Genomic DNA, 13,136 nt, shown 5'->3' on the forward strand with positions numbered 1-13,136 from the left:
GCTATTCCGGAACATGCAATACAAGGAATAGTAAGGGGAGTAAAATTACAAGGTATTGTTTATAAAGAGCTACTTAGGTTAAGAGGACAGGACTGGCAAATTAAATCATTGGAAGAGTTAAAACAGGATAAGGTACTCCAGTCCTGGTTGATACATCTTCAACTTGTTGAGAGATGGCATATAGACCAAAAATTGGGTTTAATGGTAGAAGATGTGAACTTGATAAAACAGATTAAAGATCAAAGTAGAGCCCATATTAGGAGAATATATAGTGTTTTGATAGAATTTGATTCGGAAACGGAATTGGTTAAAGATTGTATGATTAAATGGGCTCAAAATATCCAAGAACCAATTAATTTGGAAACTTGGGAGAAAATTTGGGTAAGAAATGTCAAGTTCACTCAAGCACAGAATTTAAGGGAAAATTTCTACAAAATGTTTTATAGATGGCATTTAGATCCTCAAAAATTGTCTTGCATGTATCTGAATCTGCAACCAAAATGTTGGAGATGTGGTAGTATGGATGCTACTTATTATCACATTTGGTGGACATGTAGGGATGTTAAAGCTTTTGGGATTAAGATTTGGTGGAATATTCAACAGAATTTTAAGAAAAAGATAAAATTTACACCGCAGTTATTTCTATTGGGTATCATGGATAATTTGGATCAAAAAGAAATGACAGCAGCAAGGACATTAGTTGCTCAAAATTGGAAAAAAAAGATATTACCAACCATGGATGATTGGAGACAGAAAGTATCATATTTTGCAGAGATGGCAAAAATATCCGCGTACCTGAAGGATCATTCTCAGGATAAATTTATCTCAATGTGGAGAAGATGGATAGATTATATTCAGAGAAAGTATGAACTAAAAAATTATTATGTAGCTTTTGATTAAAAACTTAGAATAAAAATAGGTATATTATATAATATAACTTAAAAAATTTTTTTTCTTTTTTCTTTTGTTGTATTTTAATGTTATTTTAGAGTCACAGAAACTTTGTACTAGTGTGTAGTAATAATGAGTAGTTTTGATTAGATTTGGAAGATTATGTATGTATTTCCTAGATTAGCTTTGGGAAGTCCTGGGGGGGGGAGGGGGGAAAGGGGGTAGGTTGGTATTATAGATTTGTATGTATACATATGTATGTTTTTTCTTTTTAAGGAGGTGTCCGGTGATACCCCAACTGCACTGGCGGGATGGTTGAGGGAGAAAGGGAGGTAGGAAGAGGGAGGAAGGAGGAGTGGAGGTAGGATGGGAGGAGGAAGGTGTAGGTAAGTGAGAGGGTGGTGCGGGAGGGGGACACCGGACACATCCGTGAATGTATTGATTGGTTTTGATTCTTTTTTTGGTTGATATTGTGATAAAAAAAATTATGTTTTTGTTTTTTAATGAAAAATTAATAAAAATTTATTCTAAAAAAAAAAAAAAAACCACAGAAGTTATTTTAGTTAAAAACTCAATTCACAATTTTTCCTCCCTGACCTGAGTTTTGCAGTGATGTTGATTGGTATAGGAATTGTGCTGCACTGTCTGATATCAACAAGTCTCCAGGGAACATCTCAAATCCAGGCAAACTCACTACCACTGAGCTATGCCTGCGGACAGTTGACCTGTATAGTTTACAAGGAAAACAAAAACAGGGTGGTTAATTACTTCCAAGAAAGTTGTTATTAAAGAAGGGAGAAAATGCGCCCCTCAACTTCGTTTTTACCAAGGGTCCCAACATTCATAGTTTGAAGCAAACAAGCAACCTTGTACAATAATATATAGCCATTTACCCAATCAACATTGTGGGGTGGCTGACCTAGAGGAACCTTTGCAGAGAAAATAACGTTGGTCAAACAATTTAGCTTTGCTATCATATAGCAGCCATGTCATCTCAGTCCTAATACATCTAGGTTCATTGTAAGGCTGACTTGCATTGATTTTCATCTCATATTTTACGAACACAAATATAAACTTTTCTACTGAGTAAATACAAGTACCATTAATACAGATATATAATACATGCATTTTGCATGTTTAAATAGCAGCTTCTCCGTAACAGTTTTGTTCCTACTGTTGTGGAGTCTCCTTGCAAGCTAAGAAACAATGGCTTATGACAATGAACCATGTCAATCTGGTTTTCTATTTTCTGATTGTCTTGTGATATATATGAAAGAGCCTGAAAGAGCCATATGGCTAATTAATGAATCAGCTTGGATGCAATGCTGACACATTCATTCAGTACTCAAATGCAAAGATTTACTTACATATATCCTACTCCTTTTAGATTTTGTGCTGTTTCTGAAAATTTGAACCTTATTTTACCTTTGCAAGAATAAGGGTATGAATAATGACCTAAGGAACTATTTAATGAAAATAATTTTAGAACTCAGTAAATTGTCTTATTGTCAATACTGTTCATAAAAACAAAAATGCATTGTATTTCACTTTAGCCATACGGAGATATTACAATCTCTGTTATATAATGGTGTTTTAAAATTTCAAACGGGTTATGATAAACTCAAAACATGTCTACATAACATGTTTTATTATAGTTTTCCCTTCTAGGTCTTACCAGAAATCATTGAATCAATCAAAGAGTTTGATAAATCTAGCGCAACAAGATTAGTATAATCACTATAGTTTGCATATTTTAATTTATTCTGCACAAAATCTGAAAAAGTTATCATGTCGTTTGATTCCAGAGAGCATGATTCTGCCTAACTCTGTTCTGCAAGATCAGGCCAAAGAATTAATCACCCAAATCAGATCACTTCTTTCCTGCTCAAATTCAAGGTTGGTTTTATTCAAACAAGCCAAGTTATATGTTCTCTTGAGGATGAAAGATCCATCACATATTTAGAATAGAATAGAACAATCACAAGTGAAAAAGAAAACCTGAACAGTTTGCTACCATATGCAATCTGCTCCTTGTGACAACAACTTCATCCTTCCTAATAGGATGATCCTGGTTGTAATGTTTTTATACAAAAAAAATCATAAAATTGAACAATATTATCTACAGGTAACAAAAGAGGAGGGGAGAAGGGATTATTGTGTTCGGAAAGCAAGGAATAGATCCTACCAATATAATTGGTAATTTTATTTTTCAAGACAGTTATACTTGCAAACAACAAATAACTGAAGAATTGTTGATCTATTTTGAAAAATCTACCGGTATTTGTTTTTCTGTCATTAATAGGTAAAATAAAGGGAATATGGATGATTAATTTTTGATGGCTTAATATTCATTAACATTATTTTACATTTTAGGAATCAATCTATGTTTGATGAATCTGTAGCAACATGGACTTTGTGTAGTGCCTTGTGCAGAATTGCTATAATAATCTTCCTCAATATTGACCATCTGTTTAGGGATTAAGGGACCTGAAGTCCAATACATCCAAAAGGCATTAGGTTAGGAAAAGGTAATCTGAATTGTAGATATATTTTCAATTTGGTAATTCAAGGATTAAAAAAAAAACTTGGAGAAAGATATATTACAGTAGTCTTTTTTTACATTGGGTTGTTTCAACTCTGTTAACAATTTCAAGCAGTTGTGCAGCTACTTCTAACAATACAAAATGAAAAGATAAATATAGCTGGGCATGTCTGAACTAATATGCAAACATGAAGTACCTGTTGTTAAAAGAGCAAGTTTAAACAACTCAGTGGTGGAACATTTAAAATATGGCCATTTATATTTAAACAGAAATTATTTTGTTAGATGCAGTGAATATATCACTCTTACTTCTTAACATGAAATAAAATGGGAATATTATGTTGATTTTAAAATAGCAAGATTAAATTTATACATACCTATTAGATTTATGTAAATCCAAGGCCTGAGAAAATAAGGCATTGAGTGTTAGTTCTTATAGTTAATGACTGCATTTCACATGAAAAATGGAATTTCAGAATGGATCAAATTGAATGTAGACCATATTCACCTAAGGCCTACAAATCAGGCCAGGAAGATATTTAGTCCAGCATTCCATAACCAGCTAGTTGGATTCAAGAGGCCCACAAGCACGATGGGTGACCATCTTTTCTATGTTATGTTCAAGCAACAATATACTCCAATTAAGAGGACAATCTATAAGCTGCCATTTGGTTAGCTTAGTGGCACTAGTAAATAGAGTAAATGCTTTTTTGCCAATGTGACAGCATATTCACAACTAGAGAAAAATTTTGTCTATTCTTTTATATATATAGCAAGTGTGGTAGGTGTTAAGCCTGCCACCAACAAGAAGGAAAATGAGGTTTTCCAGGGGCATATTTAAGGGCCACAGCTTGCATGATAGAGTACACCAACACAGTGGATAGCATAATAATTTCTCTTTCATTGGAATCAATTGAAAAAAAATAATTCTATCATCTTTGACTGAGAAGTAGCAAGGCTGAGGAAACTGATAATGATATTGCAAAACATTTTTCCATAATCATAGGACTGTTCAGTCTGTTCAAACTATTTCATGATGGAATCAAAACTCCCGTATAATTTTTCTCACTCAGGTTTAGGTGGCAATTGAAACCTTTGGAATTCAGGTCATTTAATAAACCATACTGCATGATAAATGCTTGATTGGATTTGTGTTTCCTGCTCTGAACAATCATGCCAGAAAATGAATATGGCACTCTAAATTCCTAGATTCTTTACAATCCATTTATGCAAACAGTTTTTTTTATTTAAAAACAAATTAATTTTGGACAGTTCTAATAGCTCTCTACTGCTTAACACGTGACTGGAGTCTGAATGGTCCTCTGGACTCTACTGCCTGTCTCCTAGCATTCTTTGACATTGGCTATGATGGTTGATGATGAGGGTTGAAGATTAGCACCAACTTAACTGTTTCAATCATGTAATATAAATTATTTGATTTTCAGCCTAAACTAATGATTCCAGGCTTAGTAATTAAGTTAAGCTATGCAAGCTTAATTGGGAAATGACTAGATAAGGATGTCCAAATTGGTGCCCTTCAGAAGTGTACAGAAGTGTTCAGTTATAAAAAAAAACATGCTAACTGGTTGAGATGGAAGACACGTTTCAACATATTTGTGGGATTTCAGGTTGAGGCAGGCTGAAATAGGCTGTCAAACAATACTAAATTCCTTTTAAATCTAAGAGTAATAATGATTTATTGTATGAGACTCTCAGCTGAACAATTCTAAAGTATGCCAATTTAGAAAAGAAAAAATGATTATTATTTTTTGCATTACTTACCTGGCTATATTGCTGAGAATCCTTTCCTTCATATTCTGGAGAAGAGTTGTTCTCTCTACTGTTTTGCACTGTTTGAGTATCACTGAAATCATGTTTATGATCCAATAGATTCGCTGTGGGGTTAACTGATGTAGAGTGTTGTATTTGGATCACTGTATTTGAGTAAATACCAGAGGATGATGGGAGAGAACAGTGCTGAGGGTGTGAAGGAAGTTCTGGATGCATAGAAAGAAAAATGTCAACTAGTGGCATCTGTTTGTCTGTTCCTATGTTCTCAACACTGTCCTGGAGTGGAGATATTTGAGAAACTGATGATGTGTTCTTTCTTAGCCTCCTCAAGGTTGGAGAAGTAGAAATCCTACTTGGAGCATGCCTATCAAATAGATATGGGGGATTGTCAGCACTATCATGCTCCACATTCAGCAGATGCAACTTACCAGTCAGGCCCCGCCTCCTGGTAAGGCTATCAGGGCCCAATTTTATTCCTGTGTTTATTGGGGCTGACATTTCATGGGAAGAGGACATAGTATTTCCCAAGTCACTCTTTTCTAATAAATCCACATTTTCTTTCCAAAGCTCAGTCTCCTTAAATATATGGCACTGTTCATTCATGTTGATTACTTTATCCATGTCCAGAGAAGATCCACTGTCCATATTTTCCATTCTAGATCATGGAGCATAAATCTATAGTCATAGGATAGAAATAAGAGCAATGTTTTCAATTGCATAATCAACATCAATTATTTTAAAACTAGATTTTATCATTTATTTTCAAAATGTTGGATAATGCTTAATAATTTTTCACGAAGAACTCTTTACAACTGTTGCTATCATATCTTTAATTCTGGATAAGATGAAGCATGATTCCTTCTGTGACAAACTGGCTTATAACTGCTGCAAGATATTATATTCACAAAAATGGAAAGGTTCTGAAATATCCACAGTGGAGGAAAAACTAATGAAGATGAAAGAATTAGCAAAGAAGGCAAAATTGACTTGTGTGATTAGAGAAAGGACAATAATCACATTTATTAGTGACTGGAAGCCTCTTATGGATTTTTTGCTGATAAAAGAAAAAAATGAATTTATGATTTATGGATTTGATGATTAGAAAGTATAAACTATATAAAGAAGGAAATTATGTTGTAACCTTAGAGAGAGAAAGTAAAGTATAAATGGACTTAGCTACTGTTAAGAAAATCAGAAGCAGCTTCTTCATAACTTTTTATTTTCTTTCTTCTCTATTTCTTTATTTACTTTTAAACTTTATATTTTTTTTCAAAATTTGTATTGCTTTTATACTCTTAAAATTTATTTAATAAAAATTATATGTCAGAAAATAACTTGGGGTTCTTAAGTGAATTTCAGCTGGTAGCTGTAGCAAATACACCCTTGTAAAATTTCATCTGTAGGAATAATTATGGAGTGGTAGACTTTCCCCTCATTCACACATGCCTTGGTTGTATCTCACTTGGACTATTGCAATGCACTCTACATGGGTTGCACTTGAAATCCTTTCTGAAGCTGGAGCTGCTCCAGAATAGTGATTAGACTTCATGAATTCTGATGTAACATCTCTACTTCAAAAGTTGCATTGGGAACCAGTTTGCTTTGAGTACTCGTTGCCACTTCTAAAGCTGTTCCAGGTTCAATTTTCCCTTTTAAAGACTTAAAAAAAATCAGATGAACTTCATATACTTGTAATTACAGATTGTTTTTATTTATATGTTTATTTGTGTGTTTTTGTTCTTTATTTTGGTGATTGTACATTTTTATGACTATTTGAAAATGGATAATAAAAACTATGCAAATTTGAGAAAAAACGGTTGGGGTCTTGGATGTCTTCAGGACTACGTTCTCCCAATTGTTTCTGCTTGTCCAGATCAGGTAGACATTTTTAATCAAGGCCCTCCTTCCTTGGAACAGCATTCTGTAACTTCCTGTGTAAATCTTTTGGACTCCTACCCAGCTGGAATTAGAAAGGCCATTAAAACTGGCTTTTCCTGAAGACTCTGGGGATATAGAGATGTGGTTAACCATGACTTCTTATAATTTGAAGGTTGTTTGAAATGAATTTATTTTACTGATATCTGTCATGAAAATGTGAGCTGTAGTAGAATGTTAAATAATTAATATTTATATAATTTTAATTTTATTTATGAAAATAGAGTATGTAAACCATTCAAAGGTGGCATCAATTGAAGTAGAATATAAATCCAGTAAATATATTGAAAAATTAATAACACAATTTATTATTGTCTACTGTGAAATTACTCTCCAGAAATCAAGGGGAGCAGTATTTTATGGAAATTATTATTATAAGGGTAATTGTCTGAGATGGGCATCCATGGAAATTGAACAACTAAATAAATTGGACATAAAAAGTTGGGAAAAAATCACAAATTTTTACATTTCTTGGGGAACCATTTTTTAAAAAAATATTTGTTACTAAAAGTTTTTTCTTAATATAAAAGCAAATATAAATAAAGACAATGAAAAAATAGGGGAAGAGGAAAGGAGGTGAAGGAAAGGGAAAATGTACGTAAAGTGAGGAAAAATAAAGAAAAGCAGAAAACAAAAAGCAACGACTTCCAACTTCTTTTGGTAATATAGTTATAATGTTAATTTTTTATTTATCTAAAATAACTAATACTAGCCATTTCTACAACCATGGCCTACTTAATCATCAAAACTCAAAATCAAAGTTTTATTTTTTTCTCTTTTGACCTAAAGTGGTTTCCCAGCAGTTTTTTTTTATTCCTAGTTAAAGCAGTTAATTTTGCCATCTCCACCAATCTTTGAGAGTTCTTGGTAATAAACTACCCCAATGCAATATCTTCCTAAGGTTCTCATTCACAAATATTTCTAAGGAATATTTATAAATATCTATCGTGAATAGGCAGTCTCTGACCACAGGGCCGTATTAAATACTTCTTGAGGAGAATGGGCTTCCATCAACGATGAAAAGTAGATGGGACAAAGGAACACACAAATAAAGTTGTGCTTTTCAGTTTAATAATTTTTTGGGGAAAGAAGTGGGCTTTTATTTTCATTTATTTTTAACTATGTTAAATATCACTGCACTCAATACTCCTCATTACAATGGTGTGAAATCATGCAATCATTTTTGATCACCAGTTTTGTGAAATTTTTCAGTAAGATTCCTGGCACACAAAATAAATTTTGGGATTCCCAGTCCAGTCTTTGATTGCTGGAGTGCTGCTGTGATGCCGATTTCATATTACTGTATTTATTTATTTTATTTATTTTATTGAACTTATATGCCGCCCTTCTCCCAACAGGACTCAGGGCGGCTTACAGCATATTAAAACGATACAAACACTATCCCCAATAAAAACCAATTAAAAACAAATATTTACCGCTGTGTTACCATTAAAATTCTAATTAAAATTGTCCCTATTTAAAATTCTCCCTAGGCCAGACCCGCTTGCTGAAAAAGCCATGTCTTGAGGGCGCGGCGAAAAGATCTATAGTACATAGATTATTCACCCTGCTTGGATTGTTTCAGTTTACTGAATGTAAACCAATAGTTTACAATCCCATAAACAGTAACTTCTATTGCATAAAACCCAGATGGTTCGTTTACCTTCTAAAGATTTCTTGCACTTCCATAAACTTAAGGGTTTGGCAAGCTTGTTTGATACAAAACACGTCAGGCTGACCCTTGGACAACATATCACGTGTGTATGTTTTATACAAGCAACAGAGAATACAACCAGTGGTGGGATTCAGCCAATTCACACCAGTTCGGCAGAACCAGTAGCTAATTTTTTGTTGCCCAGGCCCAGAATGGATTTTTGGAAGCAGCATCCACACAGAGAACCAGTTGTTCACATATCTGAATCCCACCACTGAATACAACGTTCATAAAATCACACTGCACATCACCTTAAAATATTTTAATTTCACTGTCTTTCAAAGCCACTTTAAAATTAAACAGGAAAAAAAATGCACACCTAATTAACATTTTTATAAATAATAGCAGAAGGTAAAATTTCTAGAAAAGATAATTTATGGTCCTTTAGTTCATTACTTACACTTTAAACAGCAGAACAAGCTATTTCAGAGTTGTCTTCTCCTGCAGAAAAAAACACATTACAAGAAATTTTCTTCAAAGACTCCTGAATCCTCCAGTAAGTTTCACTACCTGTTAATGTGGATGAGTTTAGTATAGTTACCTGAAATGTAACTGCAGTGCTTTATTGTTTGGCTTCACTAGCCTTCTTTCTGAAAGCAACAATAAAAAAACTTGTTTGACCTCTTTGTATGTTTCTAAGGGATTTTTTTAAATCACAACAGTGAAAAGGGAAGTGGTAACAAGCTAGTTTACAGAAGGTAACATGATCTATTTCAGCACATTACTCATAATATGTGCCCTATAGACATGTTCCTTTAATTGTTTTACTTCTCAGTTTCTTATTTTCATCCGTTTTCAGGTATCTGCCTAGAGAATAAATAGATATAAAAAACCAAGAAACATTGCTAGAGTAGATTTGATAGACAGTGTGTTATTTATCTATGAATAAATGTACAATTTAAACAGACTGATCTGTCTTCTACCATGTTTTTTTTTTTTGCTGTCTTATAGCACCAAGATAGTAATACATCTCTTTTTACTGTCCTTTTGGTCAGATTAATCCTACCTGATCAGAAGATTTTGATATCACAGCCTTTGGAAACTCAAGACTTTCCTGGGTTCCGGTTGGGAGCAGAAGTGAGGAAGTAGAGGAAGAGAGGGTTTTTACCAAAGTAGGTATAGGATGCAGTCAGTTTGGGGACATTTTAGAGATTCAGGAGCTTTTGATTTCAGAAGATCCATTAATTTTTCAACCCAAAGATTCTTCCCATTCCATTGTTCTGACATTCTGAGGCCAGAAAGAACTTTCTGGATGGGTTGGAAAGAAAGATGGTTTTTGATAATACAAGAATATCTCATAACTTTTTGGTTGTGATAATGTTCTTATTAATTCAGAACACTTAAGATGTTATATTAGGGCCTTTGGGAGCGGTGTTTATTATTTTATTATCATAAAATGTAAGGGTTTGAATATACTTAAAAATCATCTAGTCTAATCTTTGCCCAATACAAGTATCCATTAATACAGATTTAGCTAGCCAATCTGTCTTTAAAGACCTTCAGCCAAGTAGAATCCAGTTTGTTCCATGTTTAGAATTTTTCCTCCCCTGATGTCCAACCAAACTATAGCTCCCTGTAATTTAAACAATTTATTTTTCTTGTTCTGTGTTCTGGAACAACTGTGAAATATCTATCAATATTTCTACATGACAGCTTTTTAGATGCTTGGATCCAAGTTATATGTATATCCATAGTTTCAGTTCTCTGGGCTAAACATTTTCAATGCCTCCAGTATTATTCATAAGGATTTTTTCAGGTCTTGATCATCTTCCCTGCTCTTCTCTCCTAGGATACCACTGGAAATGTTGTCAAATGTCTACTACATTCTTGTGGTTAACTAAATGCCTCCTAAGAATCTAAATGTCTATATGTTGGAGATCTGCATTAATAATAAATAGTGTCCCACATACCTCCTTTGGATTCAAATTTTTATCTATTATGTGAAAAATAATAGATATGTTGGAATCTGGTAGGAATAGAAAGCTCACATGAATATCATTTCAATTACAATGTATTTAGTACAGTTTTAATCAGTGCTTTTTTTCTAAAAAAAAAAAGATGCTGGAACTCACACATGTCATGCAACCCGCCTTGGCCACCCTACAAGATTCCATCCAAAAAAGGTGCCGGAACTCCGTTCTGGGCATTCTATGAGAAAAAAAGCCCTGGTTTTAATGTTTGGAATTATTTTATTCTTCCTGATAATGGAATTGTTTTTGATAGTAATAATCACTATCCATTTTTTCCACGAATTTAGTTAATTCATCAATACATTATGGACATTGCAACAGCCAGATACATTACATTAATTTTCTCTTATTTAATATACCTGATTGGCTGCAGTAAGAAAATAGCAGGGAGATGGACTGACTTTGGAGAGCTTATTGATCAGCTAGGTCCCATAGTCATAACGGGGTTTTAGGAAGAAAGCAAGGATGTCTTGTTCTGTGTTTATTTGCATCTTCATTCTTTAAAAATATCTTTTCTGTCTCAAAACAGCAGAAACTATGTTGTGGTTTTTAGCAATTCTGCAATTTTGATTTGGGGGAGGACTCTGAAGTCACATAGCATTAGGGGCCTTGTGAGACTTGGGGACTGCATCTTTCCACTCCTGGAAATGTGAAAGTACAAAAACTATTCTTTTTTAAAAATATGAAAATACTATCTTAGCTACCAGATACAATATAATCAGCTACAGTTGTTTACTTACAGTACAGTGATATAACAGCCGAATCAATGAGTTTTTATTATTTTAAGAATTGGCTCCTCTTGCCTTGTGTTTAGATATTCATCACTGTAGAGTTAAAAACTAATCTGGCATCTCTTCAAGGCAATTATGAAAAGCTAAAGGAAAACAGAAGTATGGCACCTACAAATTTAGAGTAACTATGAAAATTAAAAGTGGCTTGTATGCATTTATTATTCTTTACTCTTATGTTTATATATGAAAATAATTGAAGCGATTTTTCAGATATATTTTCAATGGGAAGAGATGGTGAAAGGAAAAGGACCCTTTCTACCGATTTAAATATATAATCCTCTCTTTTTTTAATGTAGCACCAAAGAAAATATTCTCCAAAAACAGAGATAAGTACAGTAAATCTGCCATTTATGTCTTATTTCCAAATATATTTAACGTAATTTTAATAATATAACATTATTTTAAATCAAACAACTTGTCAAGTTTCTTTACAGAATAAATGCTTACAATTTTAACTGAATTCAGTAAAATCAGGATTTCCTCTAGAACAAATTGAATCTTAGTCTAGTGGGCTAACAATGAAATAAGTGTTTCCCCTTTTCTTAGTATTGCATAGCAGTCCTTTAATGGAATAATATTTTAATATCATATAAAACATATTTATAAGTTGCATTTTGAATTATTTTCATACTACTGTCTCAGTAGAATAGTGCATTAAAATTGTTCTGATTTTATCAGAATGTTTATTATTCTTCAGCAAATGTAATAAAGGCACTATTGAAAAATATTGTTGTTTTAATCTTAGGACTGATTCTCTCAATTGTTTAAATTATTTAAATTGTAACCCATAGAGCACAACAATGATGAAAACTGTCTTGAATGAATTTAGGTCAATATAAAAAGGGGGAAAATGACATTGCCATAGGTGTATACTATAGGCCACCCAACCAAACAGAGGAAATAGATGAACTTTTTGCTAGTCAGCTAACTAAGGTATGTAGGAAGCACATCACAATAGTAACGGGGGACTTTAACTACCCTGACATCAACTGGGACACAAACTCTGCACCAAGTGGAAGATCAAACAGATTCCTGACAAACCTAGCAGACAACTTTGTCTCCCAAAAAGTAGAGAAGGGAACTAGGGGATTAGCCATTTTGGATCTAATTCTCACTAACAGAAATGAAATGATAGAAGGTGTTGAAGCCATAGGAACCTTGGGAGGAAGTGATCATGCAATATTGGAATTCAACATTATGGAAGCACAAGCACTAGAACACAGTCAAACTAGAGTCTTCAAGAGAGCTAATTTCAATAAACTTAGAGAGGGTTTGGGAAGGATTCCATAGATGAGAATCCTCAAGGGGAAAACAACTCAAGATGCTTGGGAAATTTTGAAAAGTGAGATAATAAAAGCCCAGTCTAGCACAATACCAACAAAGAGGAAAAATAACAGCTCTCAAAAGAAACCAGCATGGCTGCACAAAGAACTCTCTGATAAATTGAAAGATAAAAAGGACAAGTATAGAAAGTGGAAAGAGGGACACATAACTAAGTCAGA

General features: G+C 33.4%; 1 protein-coding gene across 1 annotated transcript in view; it reads right to left on the reverse strand.

The window, feature by feature from the left end:
- Nucleotides 1-9,458, reverse strand: part of LOC107284592 — a 14,490-nt gene extending 5,032 nt beyond the window's left edge. The window contains exons 1-5 of the mRNA XM_015812680.1: nucleotides 9,415-9,458; nucleotides 9,274-9,314; nucleotides 5,216-5,899; nucleotides 3,811-3,836; nucleotides 1,489-1,616 (exon numbers count right to left, since the gene is read on the reverse strand). Coding sequence (XP_015668166.1) covers nucleotides 1,489-1,616; nucleotides 3,811-3,836; nucleotides 5,216-5,878 — 817 coding nt within the window. The 5' untranslated portion in view covers nucleotides 5,879-5,899; nucleotides 9,274-9,314; nucleotides 9,415-9,458. The remainder of the gene's footprint in view (nucleotides 1-1,488; nucleotides 1,617-3,810; nucleotides 3,837-5,215; nucleotides 5,900-9,273; nucleotides 9,315-9,414) is intronic.
- Nucleotides 9,459-13,136: the final 3,678 nt, after the last annotated feature.

The sequence above is a fragment of the Protobothrops mucrosquamatus genome, unplaced genomic scaffold (genome assembly GCF_001527695.2).
Source record: "Protobothrops mucrosquamatus isolate PMUCROS unplaced genomic scaffold, P.Mucros_1.0 scaffold_65, whole genome shotgun sequence".
Lineage (NCBI taxonomy): Eukaryota > Metazoa > Chordata > Lepidosauria > Squamata > Viperidae > Protobothrops > Protobothrops mucrosquamatus.